Below are 17,900 nucleotides of genomic sequence, written 5' to 3'. Positions count from 1 at the left end.
TCGGATCGTCGGAACGGATGGATGGATGGATGGATGCTCTCACGCGGTCGTTCGCAACCCAACTCGGCTAGACTAACCAGATATCGTAAACAAAAACCTTAAAATCAACCGATTAACTTTATACATGGAATCAATATGATCACGCAGAAAAATAAGGCATATTTGAATCAACAAAACGTTTTGTTGATTTGAAAATCATGATTTTTATTGAATCAACGCTAAACGTCAAAGCAGTTTTTTCAAAACAACAAAAGACTTTTGTGGAATTGAGAAAATCTAGGTTTGTTTCAACGCAAAATCGGCGTTGATTATATTCAACAAAAAATTTGTTGATTCTAACCTCGTACAGGCTGATTCTACAAAACATTTTTCTGCGTGATTGAATAAACGCAAAAAAAAACAAACATTTCATAAATTGTTCTTTATTTTCCATTTAATAAGTAAATCTGGGGCAAATCGGGACACATAGGGTGAATTGGGACTGCTATTTTAGTCATTTTGATAATATGTTTTAAAATGATTGATTGGTATTCGTTAGAACAGACACATAATCACTTGCAAAGTGGGGGTTGTAATATAGAAGGCTTTAAATAACAACGTCGTTTATGGACACTCCTAAATCTAAAACAAATCAAATATGGTGGGACAGCTTGCATATCTTCCCTCAGATGGTGCGTGCTAGTTCACATAAAATCAAAACAACTTACTACCTAGTTCGATATTTAAATTTGAAACTCTTATATGATCTAAAAAGTGTTGTCCCTGTTGAGAATGAAGTCTCAATATTCCCCAGACGACGGTTTCTATTCAGTCATGAGCGTAGACTTGGACCCGCCTAGTGAGTAACACTGGGTACACCAACTTGCCATCGGGCATCGCTATCACAAAGGTTTAGGTACAAGTAATGGCGTTCTGCTTCTCATTGGTTTTCTATTCGGTCGTAACACGGTTGTCCGCTCCGGATGTGAGTAATTCTGATGAAGCCATACCCGATTGTGTTGCCGATGAAGAACATGCGTCATCGGCCGGTAACTGCAACGAGCGCAAGGAGAAAAAGTTCAAACATTCGCGCGAGGACCATCGCCGGCACTCAGAAACATCCAGCGGTCTTCGGGACCATCACAACTCGTTGAGTTCGTCCTCGCAGTGGTCATCGGGAGTAGTGGTTGGAGAAGCAGCAGGTCCGGAAAGGGTGGACGGCAAAGGACTGGAATCTTTCGGGATCGGCTGGAAGACACCACTCGCGGGAGGCTGTATTTTATTATTATTCTGCGGCGTCGAATCCTAAAACACAACGTGCAATTAGCGCTTAATTTCGAACCATGATCTTGCTTGAATATGCCCAAGAGCACCGATGCCACCGGATGCTTGAATTTGTCCATTTTGGCTTGACTCACTTCTTGTTTAGTTTGCTGCTGCTTCGATATTGCTGCATTCTTGTCCAATCGATCTCGCCTAACTGCCCCTGTTCTAGCACCGGTCGCCACCTTAAACCTCCCGGAACTTATCATTGAACTCGTTAAGCAAGCCGCCAAATGTGATGCGCCTTCCAGCAGATGCAAGTTGATACCGCTATAGTCTTCTCGGGACACAGCTTTGCGCAGATTTCCTGAGCCAGGCTGGCCATAACTTTGAATTTGTTTTCCAATCCGAGTTCGCCTCAGCCTGCTGCAGCTTGGATATTTTTTCTTTCGTGCTCTTTGTTGTCGGTCAATTTGTTTGTAAACAAGGGCAGTCTGCTATGACAACTGAGAAAAACACTGAAACAAAAATCATGTAGGAATCGTACATGCGCGTAAATATGGATGCACATACGGATGAACGTATGCTATAAATGAAATATATTTCAAGTGACCACCTCGTGGCCTAAGCTGTCTTTTCTTTAAACTATTTTTTTCAGCGCAGTTTTTTTATTTTTGTCATAATTTAAGAATTTATATGCTAAATATATCTCAAAAGAATCCTGCTATTTTAGTTGAAAATTATAATAAACATGTCAAGAACGCAGCACAGCGGAAAGCAAACGAAAACGACGACGACGACAAAAGTCCAAGCAGAGAAACAGCGCGCGCTTGTTGGTAAACAGGCAGGCAGGCAGGCAGGCGAGCAAGCTCGTGAGAGAGTTTGAACCTGAGAGAGAGCACGTGCGTGTACGAATTGGAAATAAACATCGTTGTTAGGTAGCCCCTTACAGCTGGCCGCGCAAAAATGGTCAGTTTTGGGCGCTAATAACTTCGCGGGAAAAAATCCTAAAAATATGGTGTCTTCGGAAAACTTGTTCTAAATTTAATGCAGGTTCTACATTTGAGAAATGGTAAGAATCGGATAGTTATGGCGCTTTCCACAGGTAAAAAAGTAAAACAGTTGTTTTTCCCCATACATTTTGACGATTTTTCCCATACAAACTTTAAGCGATTGGAGGGAGGGGTTCCCGTGGTCAGAATGAGCTCAAATTTGGAATTTAGCCTAGTGATGGGTCAATCTTTGATTTCACGGGGTAGCCCCAAAAAAGTCCGGATTTGGACCACCCTAATAGGTAGCCATTTTGGATCCGGCGTGCGCCGAAAAGTCTTCTCCTACATAGAACTCCAGATTGATTTTCGGTTTCCTGTGAAAAAGAGAAGAAAAAACACAAAGTATCAATTCTTTAATGACAATTTGATAATATTGCACAGGGATGGGGGGGGGGGAGGGTTGAGGGGTATGGCGATTGTCCACGGTCCCTACAAAAAAGTTTTTTTTTGTATGAGCATGTTAGTTAGCGAATTCTCAATATTTGATATATTGTAATGAAGATGTTAAATAATTGAAAAACTACAAAACTGATGTGCTTCTGATGTGCGTAAAACTGTAGAATTTCCCTTAGAGGACGAAAATAAGGACACTGGAGAAGAGAAAGAGAAAAGGAGGAGGAGGTGGAGGAAAAGTTAAATATATTTATCTAATTGACCCCGCCTGTTGAGAAAGGAACTTTCGTTGCGGAACAATGACGCCCCACGGCCGTCCTTGACAACCGAATAGGGATTTCAAACGGGTTGTTCACGATCAGCTCCAAGCCAAGAGATTGTTATCGTCACCGGCAGTCTGACCCGATAATCCATGGGGTCCAGCCGGATGAATATTCACCCAAAAACCCTGCAACATCCGGGTTCAGAACATCGGATCTGAAAAAGAAACTTCTTTAAAAAATGAAACGGCATTTTATATACAAAGACAAAATTCCGTGGTATCCGGTTGATTTGTTTACATTCCTCTTGCGCCTCACGTAAGATTATTAAAGAACCAGGCTCATTTCAAAACAAACCAACCGACTAGAAATCCACTCAATTTTGTCCTTTCACGGAGTCTGATTGATCAGAAAACAACTTACCCGCTCGAAGGATTACGCGGACAGTGGGGAAACGATCCCAGAATCGGCTGCCACCTTCGTGGCAATCCTCCTTCTCCGGCGGCTTCGATCCAGCCGGACGGAAATCTGGTGAATTTGTTCGGTCATGATCCGCGACAACAAACAAAGCTAGCCAAAGATTATTGCAAGGGTGGGAGACATTACTTTAAATTTGTATTGACATTTTAATAGCATAGCATAGCATAGCATAGCATAGCATAGCATAACGGGTCTGCACCACGCTGTAGGGGGTGCCACAATGGTCAATTCAATATTCTTAGACAATTTGATTGCTGCCCGGTACAACCAAAAATATCTAAGAACGTAAATTTCCTCACTGTGCTCCAAGGCTACGCCCATACAGTCCCGTGGGGATTTGGGAGAGGATGTTTTTGTTGTTCACTAGTGGCAAAAGTGCAGGGAACCCATGCGACTTTTAAAAGTGATGATCCGCAACAACAAACAAAGCTAGCCAAAGATTATTGCAAGGGTGGGAGACATTACTTTAAATTTGTAGTGACATTTTAATTCACAAAAAAACACAAACACACACATTTAGAGGCCAGGTAAGGTGACCATCCTCTTATCTGCTGCAGGGATCAGCTGCAGTCTCCCAAAACACCATCGTTTTTCGCCTCCTCCTGCGTAGCGATCAATTTCGCAGCGGACATAAACACTACAATGGAACTGGACTCAGTACCTTTTTTCCACGTCAACTATGCCGAAACACAAACGCGACGGACCACTCGACAACACGAAACAATAACAACAGCAACTGGGACGCTTGCTTTGATCGTTTCGTTTGACGTTTGCAGTGTCTCTTGATTGTGGGGGCGTCCACAAACAACGTTTGCGTAGAATAATAATTCTAGCTAAACATTGTAATAGGGCTTAAGCCGAAGTGTAAACAAAGAGTCTATCCTGCTCGTTCCTAATGTAAACATCAACTGATGTGAGCAGGATAGACTCTTTGTTTACACTTCGGCTTCGGTATTCTACATTGTTTTGCTTGAATTGATAGTAATGATTTGAGTAAAACTTGTAAACAAATTAGGTGCCATCCGTATCTGCTCGCTGTTCTGTGCCATGAAGAGTGCGATTCCGGTTCAACCCGGAACGGCCAATTTCAAGGGGGAGATGTTGTGACTGGCAACATTGCAGCCACCTGTAGTGATGGAGCGTGGCATGTAGAAATGTGAGCACCCCTAGCATAATATCTTGTAGCGAACAATCGTATTGGTGTGCTGGCATGTGCGAGAACTTGTATGGTAGTGTGAGTGACAGAAAGAAAAATAAATCAGTCTTCTGCATTGCTTTGGCCATAAAACACGCGTTTTGAATTGGCATCCGAAATCCGCGAGACAACGACCGAAATATGTCCGTCTGGTCACGACACCACCCAGACTGCTTTACCTCCGGCTCGGCCCTGACAGCTGATTCTACGTTTTAGTCTCGTCAAATAAAGATTTTTTTTTACTGTATTGTTTAATTAAACTCCGCGTTTCACTACCCCATCGGGTCGACTATCCCCGATGGCCGGTCCCTCGCACTAGAACGTAAAAGTTTTGTAATTGCAGAGATATTTTCTAGCTAACAAGGGCTAATCGAATATTTTGGCTCGATACGAAAATGCTAAAACACTATGCATACGCCGTCGTAACCAAAATCGTCTCGGCGGAAACTCCAGAATAACAAGCCGCACCTGTCAATTGTGTCCCACCTTCAGGCAACCGGCGCTCAGTGTTCGTAGGCCGAACGTGCTCACCATCCGGCCAAGATCAAAACAAGACTTCTGTGACTTTGACATTCGTAATAACCATAACGGAACGCTGTCCAACTACAGTCATCGTCGTCACTTACCTCACTCTTAATCCCCGTCTTGATCACTGCGCCACCCCCTCAATAATCTGCCTCTCCCCAGCGGCGATCGTCGATGCCGTCCGCTGCCGCACCTCGTTCATTTTCCACTAAAATCTCAGCACCCGAGAACAGTTTCAAATCTGTTCGTCGATTTCGCTGATCTGCCGTTCCGCCGTCTTCCGGGGGTGCTGCAGCAGCGTCCTCCACCGTTACCGGTTAATCCTCTGGCCATAGTTCCTGCCCCGCTTTGCTGGCCGTTGTTTCTGCTCCGCTTTGCAACCGGATGTTGACTACGTCGTTTTGTTTACACCGGCGTCGAAAAAATCAACCGGAAGAGAACCGCCGTCATCTTTGGCGGCCGGCTGCGCACTCGACTTTCAAAATTCCTTTGATTTTTTGCCCACTTTTGGGGCGTTTCGCGGGCAGAGCGAGGAAGTCGGAGGTGGATACGATTTTGCTAATCGACTGAGACTTGCTCTTTGAATTTTTCGGACCTTCCGGAACGGACCACCAAGCGGCAAAGGCGGATGGCGCTCGATTTCGTGAGCGATGCCTTCGCTCACGGCTGGACCAAGCGAGGGATAGGACACTGCTCCCTCTCGGGTTGCAGGTGCCATTCACAAACAACGAAATTGTGGAAAATATCGAGCTATTACACTAAACCCCCGGTTGTTTGACATCTTTATCTTTTAGTTAGACCATGAATACATGCAAATAGTTATCTTCAGCCAATCTTCAGCAAAACAATGTAAATAGGTTGATGTGGATGTGAGTTTGTAAACAAAGATTTTTTCCTGTTAAATCCTAATGTAAACATATCCTGATGTAAGCAGGATACACTATTTGTTTACAAACTCAAATTGGAAAACTCAGGGGGTAGGAGGTAGGGGTAGGCAGTGTTGGAATTCGAGCGAGAAGAAGGATAGCATTTCTCGCTCGCGAGAGAGAGAAATTTTTCTCGCGAGAGCGCGATAATACCAACACTGGGGGTAGGATTTCAAGTGTGCAAATGTTTAGTGTGCAGATATTATTTGCAAGGGTGAAGATTTTGTTGCAAAGTTTGCAATATTTTTATTAGAATCTCTTATTTGCCGCGACCAGCTATGTATAGCGACAAATTTCCTGTTGAAACTTAAGAGACAGTATTTGTAGATTTTGCTCGGTTTGTTCTAGAGGTCGTATCGAGGTGCTCCGATTTTGAATGAAACTTTCAGCGTTTGTTTGTCTATACATGAGATGAACTCATGCCAAATATGAGCCCTCTACGACAAAGGGAAGTGGGGAAACCGGGCATGGAAGTTTGAGGTCAAAAAATCATGAAAAATCTTAAAATTGCTCGCATTTCCTTAAAATTTCATCAATGGATTACCCGACGGGCAAAAAAATCTCATAGATGGCGCTGTTCGTTTGGTGGTAAAAAATTCAAATTTGTTCTGGGAAATTCAGTTTTTTGCAAATAACTCAGCAAATACACATCGCAGCCGGATAAAATTTGACCTGCTGGTCTTAAAAAAAATAAGCTTTCACCAGGTCAAATTTTATGACTCTACTTTGCATAACTTGGAAAATATTGAATTTAAACTGATTCCCCCCATACATTTTTTGAATCGCTTACTACCAGCGTGACAGCTGCCGCCATCATCGTTTTTCTCTTTCTCGCCTCGCTTTTGACAGCGAGAACAGTCAAAACAAGATGTCAAACCGGTAAAACCATATTTTGTTTTGTTTGTTGCCGTCCGCGATAAAACCTCCGTCGGAACGGAAACCGCAATCTATCCGTCGCCGTGGCCCGTGCAACCACCGGGGTTGCACTTCCTAACCTGCCGCTGCTGCTACCAGGAACCGGCCATGGCCCATCAAACTGGCGTTGAGCTGGAGCGCGAGTACGTGTGGAACGACCTGCACCGGAGCTGCGTGGACGCGCTGCACGCGTCGATCGTGTACCTCAAGTACGCCGCATACTTTGCCCAGGAGAATATCAACCTGCCCGGCTTCGAGAAGTTCTTCTTCCACGCCGCCGGCGAAGAGCGCGAGCACGGCATCAAGCTGATCGAGTACGCCCTGATGCGCAGAAAGGAACTGGTCAACAAGAACACCTTCCAGCTGGACAAGGTCCCGGCCGCCACCACCGGATTGTCTGCTCTGGAGGATGCCCTGAAGAAGGAGCAGGAAGTCACGCTCAGCATTCGTAACCTGATCAAGACCTGCGAGGGAGACAAGAACGACTACCACCTGGTCGACTACCTGACCGGAGAGTACCTGGACGAGCAGCACAAGGGACAGCGCGAACTGGCCGAAAAGATCGCCACCCTGCGAAAGATGACCGGCATCGATGACGCCCCGAAGGAGGGCAGGAAGCTGGCCGAGTTCCTGTTCGACAAGGACCACATGTAAAGTCAAAACTCTCAATAGGCGCGCCGGAGTGGCACAGATTGGATTCGTATGTTTGTGCTAAATCGAGGGAGATTAACGTGATATAAAGCACCACCCCGCCTTGTCAACAATGTTTTAGGGTGCCAAGCCGGGGCCGACTTACGTCCCGTAGTCCCGGAAGGACCGGAACCGATTCCCGAGTCACCCCTTAAGTTCGTTCGGATGCGCTTCAGGATCGGGAACTACCAGGTGGTGGAAATCAAATCATAGATGAACGTGCCACACTGTCCTCTGCGTTGCTGCGGCATACCAAACAAAGATCATGAACCGGCTTAGCCAAGGGCCACATACCGCAGAGGAATAATTCAACGGTAAACTTGCTTGATTAACCAAGCTCCCGGTAAAGTAACGGTAACCAGCACATGGGAGCCCCAAAGCCCTAAATAATGCTATTTTTGATCCGGCATACAGATTCGTGCTAGCAGCTGACGGTTTGTAGTGCATGGCGGACCCACCGGAAGTGCCGTAAGCTGTGCTGAAGAAGTTGCTCAACGGGTTCATCCACGTTGAGCAGATGAAGACGAAAAAGTCATGCGGAAGTGTCGTGTTCAACCTGATTTCCTGCATGCAAAACTCGTAAGCTCCCCTATCAAACTTAACAGTTAAAACGCGTTGAAAATGTTTGTAGATTATATTGAATGTGTTCTTTTGAGCTTAATGTTAGTATTTCTTCGAACAGGAACCAACTGGCCGGTCGACACGCCTGACTTTTCCGCCATGACGATCAAAGGGTTCCTCTGTGATCGCGCTTCCGGCATATAAACAGTCGAGCGGGAAGAACTTTTGTCTGGCATTCCTGTCGAACAGCGACGCCTTCGGCAACAGGCGATTCCCACAGCAGTAAAACCAGCGTCACTACGGATAGTGACCTGAGGCGTACGACAACCGTGGCTTCCACACGTCGGAGTCTTACGATCCGAATCAACAAAGTCACGTCACGGTTTGGCGATGAGTCCAGCACGGCGTTCAAGCGTCTGGTCGACATGTTGGCCCAAAACCTGCTGGCCCAGCAGCAGTACCTGAGCAGCAGAGCGAGATCTTACGCCGCATGCTCATGAAAACGCAGTGGCCTACACAAACCTACAGCAACAGCAGCCGGCAAGTGAACAGCCGTGCAATCCGATGCAGCAAGACCTGCAGTTCCACACCCAGAGCATTATTTAGAACGACCAGCTATACGATACTATACGAGCAGGCCGTCGAACCGACGGCTGCGTACCTGACCGTTCAGCTGTTTGTCTACCCCAACAGTCCGTCCAGCGCAGTCTGTCGGTGCTGAGCCAAACGGCTGCCGGAGCGAACCATCGGCTGCCAACTCAATGTTCCCCGGCGGACAAACCGAAGCCGATCTGTCCAACTCGCTGCATCATATGCTACATCTCTCGCAACTCCAGGGGCCGGGACTGGCCGAGTTGACTTGGGCAAAGGGTTCCGTCGCCTGGAAGCTCAACTGACCAGCGTTGATTTATTAAAGTGCTCCGCATTTGTTCCTTTTTTACTTCTTTTCCGAGAGAGAAATTACTTCTCGCACCCTTTTTGTTCCGGCGCCCGAGAGGCCGATCAGTAGGAAAGGCTTCATCGATAAAGTACGTTACGCTAAAATCAGCCAAAATTTATCCCCCCCCCCCCCTTCCTATACTTGCAATGTCACACTTACTCAGACTAAATGGAAAAATACAAAATAAAAAAAAAATCAAAAATACAAATTTACATAAAAAAACGTAACTACACGAATAAAAAATATAAAAATACAGAGATTACAAATTAAACTGCAAAAAGAATAAAAATACTAGACACTCGGGTAAATACTAAAAAACAGAATCACAAAAATACAAAAAAGCACAACTACACAAACACAAAAAATATAAAAATGCAAAAAAAAAACGATTAAAAATAACAAAATTTAAAATACAAAATACAAAAAAAAACTACAAATATAAGAAAGTACATGATTAAACAAATACTAAATACAAAATAACAAAATATAAATATACGAAAGTACAAAAATAATAATATACAAAGATTTTTGAACAAAAAAGTATAAAAATACATAGATAAAAGAAATTAAACAGAAAAACAAAAAAAAACTGGGGTAAAAAAAGGAACACAAAAATACTAAATAAAATACAGCTTTCTACACATACACAAACAATATTAAAATAGATAAAAAACAACGATAAAAAATACAACAATCAAAAATAGACTCAGGGTTGTTACAAACGGCGCGGATCGCACGGATTTGGCGCGGATCAAGAATAATGAGAATTAGTTTGTATCCATTGAGTGAAATTCCAATTTCTTATTAATAGATTTTTTTCTGAACATGTTTGTTTGTATTTTCTTAATAAGAACCGTCGAAAAATTAAGATGAAGATTATATAGAGATTATTTTTTAAATGTATGAGAATTTCTTAAATAAAATTATTGCTACACTTAACTCATTTCTTAATATATCTGGCTCTGGATATGTATTTTTTTTTAGTTTTGAGTAATGTTTTTTTTAACCTTATTAATTTTTAATTTTATAGTGGATATATTCAATTTGTCTTTGCATTTTTGATGGGATTTACCCGTAGAAATATTTTTTTCTAAATTTAAACATTCTTGGCGAAAAATAAAAAGATCAGAACATTCAAAAATTAATGCTCCATCATTCAAAATTCAAATTTAAAAAATTCGAAACTTTTTTTATATTTTAATAGTTTAAAAAAAAATAAAATTCAGATTAAAAAAATTTCGAATTTCTAAAATCCTAATTTAAAAATTCCGAAACTCCAAAAACCTAAAAAATCTAAAATTCAAAATTTAAAGAAAAAAGCAAATTTGAAAAAAAAAATCAAAATTAAAAAAATCAAAATTTGAAAACTAAAAAATATTAAATTTAAAACTATTTTGCAAAAAAAAAACGGAAATCTCAAAAATCTCAAATAAAATTTAAATTCTTGAGTTGTTCCAAAATTCTCAAATTCATAAATTCATCAATTTTTAAATTCTTTTTTTTTTTAATTCTTAAATTATAAATTCTTAAATTTTAAGAGCAAAATATTTCAAATATTGGAAATGCAATTTGTTTCGGAATGAAATTTAAGTGAGGAATTTGGAATACAATGTGTATTAAAATTCGAAGATTTAGAATTTTTAGAATTTCGAAATCTAAAATTTAATCATATTGAAATTTAAGATTTTAGTTTTTTTGAGCTTATATTTTTGAAGTTAAATTTCATTTATTAGATTTTTAAAATTTGTTTATATTGGTTTATAACTTTCTATTTTGTTTATATTGGTCAAAATTATTGTTAAGTCCCTTTGATTTGCAAAAAGATTTTTTTTGTGACACTTTTTTTGACGTCTCTTGAGGAATTTTATAAAAAGATTTTTCGCTTTCATTCCTTCAAACATAAAATAAGTTTCATTTTTTATCAAATACTTTTGCTATTTGTCAATTTTGCTATTTTATTGATTTACTATAGTGCTATTTGGCTATTTTGCTGGTTTATTAATTTGGACCATCCATAAACCACGTGGACACTTTTTGGGAATCTGTTCCCCCCCCCCCCCCGTGAACAATTGTCCATACAAAAAAAAACTTTTTTATCTGGATTGTGGACAATCGCCATACCCACCCCCTCCCCTCCCCTCCCCTAAAGTGTCCACGTGGTTTAAAAATGGTCCATTTAGCTATTTTGATATTTTACCATTTTGTTGTTTTACTTTTAGTCTTTTTTGCTATCCTGTCATTTCAAGCAAAACAATGTAAATGGGCGAAGTGTAAACAAAGAGACTGTCCTGCTCGTCCCTAATGTAAACATCCACTGACGTAAGCTGGACTGACTGTTTGTTTACACTTCGGCTTTGACCCATTTACATTGTATTGTTTGATTTTTTTCTATTTTGCCATTTAACTTTTGTGCTAACCTGCTATTTATTTGTTTTCTATTCTTCTAGTTTGCTTTTTCCATTTTGGTATTTTGTCATTTTGATGGTTTGCTATTTTGCTATTTGTTTAATTTAGCTGCTTTGCTTTATGCTGTTTTGGCATTTTTTTTGTTGTTTTGCTTTTTGGCTCTTTTGCTATCCTGTTATTTTTTAAATGTTCTATATTGCCATTTATCCTTTTTGATATTTTGCTAATGTTTGATTTGCTAGTTTGCCTTTTGCTTGTTTATTTTAAATTCAGCTATTTTGCTTTTTTTTAAATTTCTGCCCCTTTTCCTATCTTGCCATCTTGCTATTTTAATTATTTGCTATTATGCTTTCTTTTATTTTTCTATTTTGCTTTTTAACTAGTTTGCTATGGGTTTGCTAGGTTGTGTTTAGCTGGTTTTCTTTTTATCCCATTTTGATATTTTGCCATTTTTTTTAATGGTTTGCTATTTTGCTATTCTGCTTTTTTCCATTTTACTGGTTAGCTTTTTTGCTCTTTGGCTATTCTGCTGTTTTATAAGCTATGTATTTTGCTATTTTTTTCAGTTTGGTGTTTTGCTATTTTCCTAGATTTTTTTTTGCTTTTTTCTTTTTAGCCTTTTTCAATTTTGCTATTTTACTGCTTTGCTATTTTGCTTTTTATAAATTTTTCTATTTTGATATATTACTGATTTGCTAGTTTGCTTTTCAGCAGGTTTGCTTTTTCCATTTTGCTATTTTATTGGTTTGCTATAGTGCTATTTAGCTGTTTTGCTATTTTACCATAACCTGCTTTTTATTTGTTTTCTATTTTACTGGTTTGTTTTTACCATTTTGGTATTTCGCCGTTTTGATGGTTTGTTATAGCTATTGTGCTATTTTTTAATTTAAATTGCTATTTTGATTTTGCCGTTTTCCTATTTTACTTACTTGCTTTTTTATTTTTATATTTTGCTTTTCTGGTTTGCTAGTTCACATTAGTCTGGTCCGAGTATTCTTGAACACCGTCAACCGGAACGCTGGAATGCCATGCGCGTCCTTGATGATCTTCGAGTGCCGGTTTTATAGTTGAGGGCCAATCGCTTGAAGCATTCCCGTCACTTCGGCGTCAACCTCGTCCTCGGACTCTTTCTTCCGGTCGGCCTCACCCAACTCCGACTCCCCGCCCCGGTGATGACCGCCTTCCTGCGCCCCAGGGGCTGGTACAGCTCCTGGTATTTGCACTCCAACGCGTAAACCTCCTCGAAGAATTTGGCCTCTAACTTGAGGTACTTCTTCTGCAGTTGCTTGAACGCATTCACCCGGTGCTGGACATTCTCCGGCAGGGCCTTAATCACATCCTTCATCATTATCCAGCGCATCGCATTCTATCCCGAAAGATGTTCTTCAGCAGATCCTCGACTTTGTTTTTCTTCTCTACAAATATATTGATCTCCTTTTCGTTCTCCTTGCAAATTTCCACAATCTGGTAGAAGTTGCGGTCCTGCACTAGCGAGCCACCTTCGGCCACGTCGCCGTCCACATCAGCACCTGCCAATCCAGCCAGATCGATTATTTTTGTTCGAACCTGAGGCTCGAAGCCCATTCCCGGCACTCTTCCGACTTGGTAGCTCGACGTGGGTTAGCAGGAGTTGCTGGAGTTTGTGCAACTCGGCGAGGGCTATAATAGGTGCACGCCTGCGTCGAGGTCACTCGGACGGCACCACTGTCTGTGTCTCCGGTGCTCAGCACCGTCCATGAAGGTCAAAACGAAGAACGCGTCGAACTGCAATGAAAGGATTTTGTGAGGCTCGTTAAGTTGACTAGGCACGAGGACTAGGCGAGTGTCGTTAGTCCGGAAGGTGGGATGCCAGTGCGTGAGAAACTTACCGTCCGCGCGTTTCTCGACGGCCCAGACGGAGTTCTGATTATCCGGTAGCTTCAAGACGGCCATTCCGAAAACGTCTACTCTGTAACAACAGACTCAAATCGAGTACCGTGTTATCGGGACCCATGCTTGATACATCTGGGGAGAGTCCTCCTTGGCGATGCGAGATCGGCAGCTCTGGATCGAAGCGTAGGACTTAATTTCATCGACCTTGATCAGGTTCTTAACCGGTCACCCTCTTCCAGTGGCATGGATTTACCATGCATTTTACCGTGGCCGGTGGAACCGTGTCAACGAGTTTAATTTAGTCACGACGTCGTCGTCCGTCTCCAGCCAACGGCCAACGGATGATCGCCCGGGCGTGGCCCCAGTCACGTTTGAAGTCGAGGTTGCCCAGCTCCAGTCAGATCAGCTGACCGAGGAAGATCTTCGCCACCGTTCTTGTGATCTTGCGGGATACGAAGTTTTCCCCGCGCCTAGACGATTCGTGGTTAAACGGAGTTTTTTTTCGTTCTGCGGCGTCTCGAGGACCTTCCCGTGCAGTTCCAACGAACTAGTCTGGTAAAACTTGACCGACTTCTCCAACCCGCACGTCCGGATGACATCCAGCAGCCGGAGCGTCCCCACGGCGTCCACTTCGGCCGTGTATCCGCTCAGGTCGAACGAAACCTTGACGTGACTTTGCGCGGCCAGGTTGTAGATCTCCGTCGGGCGGACGGCCGAAATGATCTTCACTAGGCAGCTGCTGTCGGTCATGTCGTCGTAGTGTAGAATCATCCGGCCCTGCTTGTCCTGGATGGATTCTGATCGCTGCGGCCACTGGAAACATCAAACGCCTGAAGATTCGGCAATCTTACCGCGAAAAGGAACGAATAAAATCGAGAAAAAACAATAACAACAGCAACAGTAAACATAAACAAATCCTACCGTACAGTACCACCATACGGTATCAAAATAAAAATGTATTTTTTCTGATTTTGGGCAAATATCACAATAATACGACAAGAAAAAAATAGTGCACTGCAGAAAGTATAGTTCTGCTAACTTTTACATAGTTTAGTTAGAAAACTGCGAGAAAAACATAGTTTTTTATTAAAATTATTTAAAACCAATATTACTACTCCGTACGGTAACTGTTTACTTCACAGTGGTGCTATCTATTGGTAAAAAAATAGTTCATCAAATGTACCAGAAGAGGGATATAGAGTACAACAAAAGCGAACCTGGCGGCAATTTGAAGAAACACCCCCGTCGGGTGTTCCATTCCAACGCTCTTAGTTGCATTCGAAAGGTCTTTTGAAGCCCTTCAAAATGCGCTATATACATCCAGGCTTGATTTGACATTTTCTCATAGCTTTTGCAAATTAATTTTAAAAATTGATTTTTCTAAAACCCCAATAACTTTTTGCAGCAGCCTCTAACATCCTTACTCCCATAGGTCAATAGTTAGGGAATTTCATGGACTATAAGCCTACGGTATTAACTTTTTGGCCAATCGCAGTTTTTCTCATAGTTTTACAATTTTTCTAGAACAAGCATTTTACAATGTTAGTTTTTGCCCTGTAGGTCGGCACTTTTTGTGTTCAATTTTTACATATTCGGAATCCTCGGGAAATTTCACGGAAGTTTAAAGGATTGGAGTTGTAAATTTGATTTAAAAAATAATTAAATAAAACATTTTTGAAAAAAGAAATAGATCTCGTTTACCCTGGGATCAATATGTCAAATGCTGTATCAAGTAGGCGAATACCTGTTTTACCCATAATCCGAAAATTTGGTAAAAATTATTTTAATTTGTTTTTAATTGTATTTTTTTCGACCTGTCCCGGGCGGAAAGTGAGATGGTGGCCATAACTTCGAACTATTTTGGCTTGTTTATTCGCATCTTGCTGTAAACTCCTCGAGTTATGACGACTTATGAAACCGACTGCGTATCATGGAAAGTATATTCCATGATCATACTGCATTATCTACAGTTGATATTGAGCTGTTAGTGGTAGTTTTTTTGGACTTGGCAAAAATTTCGAAAATTTTATTTTTTCCAAAATTTTACCCGAACATCATGAAATGATTATTTTGACTTTATTTCAAATTTATGCTGGACTTAGAAAAATTAGCAGTCACTGACATAATTTTCAATTTCCGACACTTAGAATAATTTTCATGAGCTGATATTTTAAAGTTTGATTTTATTTATGCTGGACTTTGAAATTTTTGCGTATATTTTTTAATTCTTTACTTTTTACAGAAAAAGCATTTTTTTGGGACTTAGAAAATTTTCGGGAGTTTGAAAACATGATGAATTATTTTGATGTTTATTTTTGCTTTGAACCAAAATTTCGGAAAAAACGACGAAATTACAGGAAATTTTTGTCCGATTTTTACAAAAACATCAGTTTGTTCCTAAGATAATGTCCCTAACAAAACGTCTTCATTGAAATTTTGAAATTCGAAAGTTGGTTTTTAATAATTATTGATATACCCCCTACAAAAATCGTTCCGGCACTTAGAAAATTTACGGGATCCGTATCACGACAAGATTTTTGGTAGAATTTATTCGATTTTTTGGACTTAACAAAATTTTGGCTTTCGGCCAGTAAAATATTTTCAACACTTAACAAATTTTCGAGAACAGGAAACTGAAAAAAAAATTTAGGACTTAGAAAATTTTTGGGAGTTTGGAAACATGACAAATTATTTTGATGTTTATTTTTGCTTTGAACCAAAATTTCGGAAAAATCGTCGAAATTACAGGAAATTTTTGTCCGATTTTTACAAAAAACATCAGTTTGTTCCTAAAATAATGTCCCTAACAAAACGTCTTCATTGAAATTTTGAAATTCGAAAGTTGGTTTTTAATAATTATTGATATACCCCCTACAAAAATCGTTCCGGCACTTAGAAAATTTAAGGGATCCATATCACGACAAGATTTTTGGTTGAATTTATTTGATTTTTTGGACTTATCAAAATAATGGCTTTCGGCCAGTAAAATATTTTCAACACTTAGAAATTTTTCGAGATGGGGAAACAGAAAAAAAAAATTGGGACTTAGAAAATTTTTGGGAATTTGGAAACATGATAAAATATTTTGATGTTTATTTTTGCTTTGAATCAAAATTTCGGAAAATTCGTTGAAGTAACAGGAAATTTTCGTCCTATTTTTTCAAAAAACATCAGTTTGTTCCTAAAATAATGTCCCTAACAAAACGTCTTCATTGAAATTTTGAAATTCGAAAGTCGGTTTTTAATAATTATTGATATACCCCCTACAAAAATCGTTCCGGCACTTAGAAAATTTACGGGATCCGTATCACGACAAGATTTTTGGTAGAATTTATTTGATTTTCAGGACTTTGCGAAATTTTTGCTCTCAGCCAGTTGAATATTTTTCAGCATTTTGAAAAATTATTTTGATAAGAAACATTACCAGGCTTTTTGAAATTTTACTGTGGATTTTTGGACTTATGCAATTTTAGGAATATTTTCATAGACTTTTATTTTTAATTTAAAAAAAATGGAATATAGAGACTTTGGATTTTTCGTGATTTGGAAAATTATTGTGACATTTTGGCAATTCAACGCTTTCTCCACAATTTTTTAATGAGTTTTTAAAGTAAAATAATTTTTCAACTTTGAAAAATCTTGTTTTGATGTAACCCGAGCAGACGGAAATAACTCCGGAATAACATTTTTTGATATTGGAAAATACCAGGCCAATAACATTTTATGTTATTTATAACAAGATTTGTTATTCGCCGTTATGATTTTTTTGTTATTGAAACCCGGCCCGGGCAGAAAGTTGCATCTTGGAAAAATCTACCCATGTTCGTAAAAACACGAACAAGTCAAGTTCACCCCAGGGTATGGTTAAAAGATAACCGAACATGGCCACGAACATAAATTGTTCGAGGCGTATCTGCGAAAAATCTTGTTGACCCGGGCAGAAAGTCGCATCATGGGACGAACAGAAAAATAACTTGAGTTGTTTTTGTGAACATGACATGATTTTTGTTTGTTCCAAAAACTAAAAAATTGGCCCCAGAAATTCATGATACTTTTTATGTTTCTAGACAGTGTATCACCAAATGTTTTATTTTCATTTCTATTTGATATTTTTGGACTTAGCAGAATTTCGAAAATGTATTTATTTGGGACTTTGAAAAAATTTCGACCCGTCTGTCATGAGATGATATTTTGATGTTTGATCAAGTTTTCGCTGGACTTAGAAAAATTTCGAAAGCCAAATTATTTTGGGACTTAGAAAAAAATCGACCTCTCCATCATGAGATGATATTTTCTAGTTTTATCTTGTTTTCGCTGGACTTAGCAAAATTTCGAATGTCCAATTATTTTGGGACTTAGAAAAATAATCGACCTGTCAATCATGAGATGAAACAATTATTTTCCATCATGTTTTCGTTGGACTTAGCAAAATTTTCACTCCTC

The 17,900-nt window shown here is 40.1% G+C and overlaps 2 protein-coding genes across 2 annotated transcripts; one reads left to right on the top strand and one right to left on the bottom strand.

Annotated features, from left to right (window-relative positions):
* The first annotated feature begins 7,081 nt into the window (after positions 1–7,081).
* Positions 7,082–7,657, top strand: LOC6047705 (ferritin subunit). Its single transcript, XM_001864692.2, has one exon. It carries the CDS (start codon positions 7,097–7,099, stop codon positions 7,640–7,642), a length of 546 nt encoding a protein of 181 aa, XP_001864727.2. The 5' UTR covers positions 7,082–7,096; the 3' UTR covers positions 7,643–7,657.
* Positions 7,658–13,271: 5,614 nt separating this feature from the next.
* Positions 13,272–14,314, bottom strand: LOC6047177 (GDP-mannose 4,6 dehydratase). Its single transcript, XM_038256537.1, has 2 exons — positions 13,454–14,314; positions 13,272–13,349 (listed from the first exon to the last, which is right to left on the bottom strand). The coding sequence occupies exon 1, from the start codon at positions 14,226–14,228 to the stop codon at positions 13,860–13,862; it is 369 nt and encodes a 122-aa protein (XP_038112465.1). The 5' UTR covers positions 14,229–14,314; the 3' UTR covers positions 13,272–13,349; positions 13,454–13,859.
* Between the last annotated feature and the right edge of the window lie 3,586 nt (positions 14,315–17,900).

This window comes from Culex quinquefasciatus, chromosome 2, assembly GCF_015732765.1.
Source record: "Culex quinquefasciatus strain JHB chromosome 2, VPISU_Cqui_1.0_pri_paternal, whole genome shotgun sequence".
NCBI classification, from domain to species: domain Eukaryota; kingdom Metazoa; phylum Arthropoda; class Insecta; order Diptera; family Culicidae; genus Culex; species Culex quinquefasciatus.
Note: the sequence above shows the minus strand (reverse complement) of the source record. Positions and strands in the feature narration are given on the sequence as shown.

Coding starts and splice junctions, on each gene's coding strand:
- LOC6047705 (XM_001864692.2), top strand. CDS start 7,097: ATGGCCCATCAAACTGGCGTTGAGCTGGAGCGCGAGTACGTGTGGAAC.
- LOC6047177 (XM_038256537.1), bottom strand. CDS start 14,228: ATGATTCTACACTACGACGACATGACCGACAGCAGCTGCCTAGTGAAG.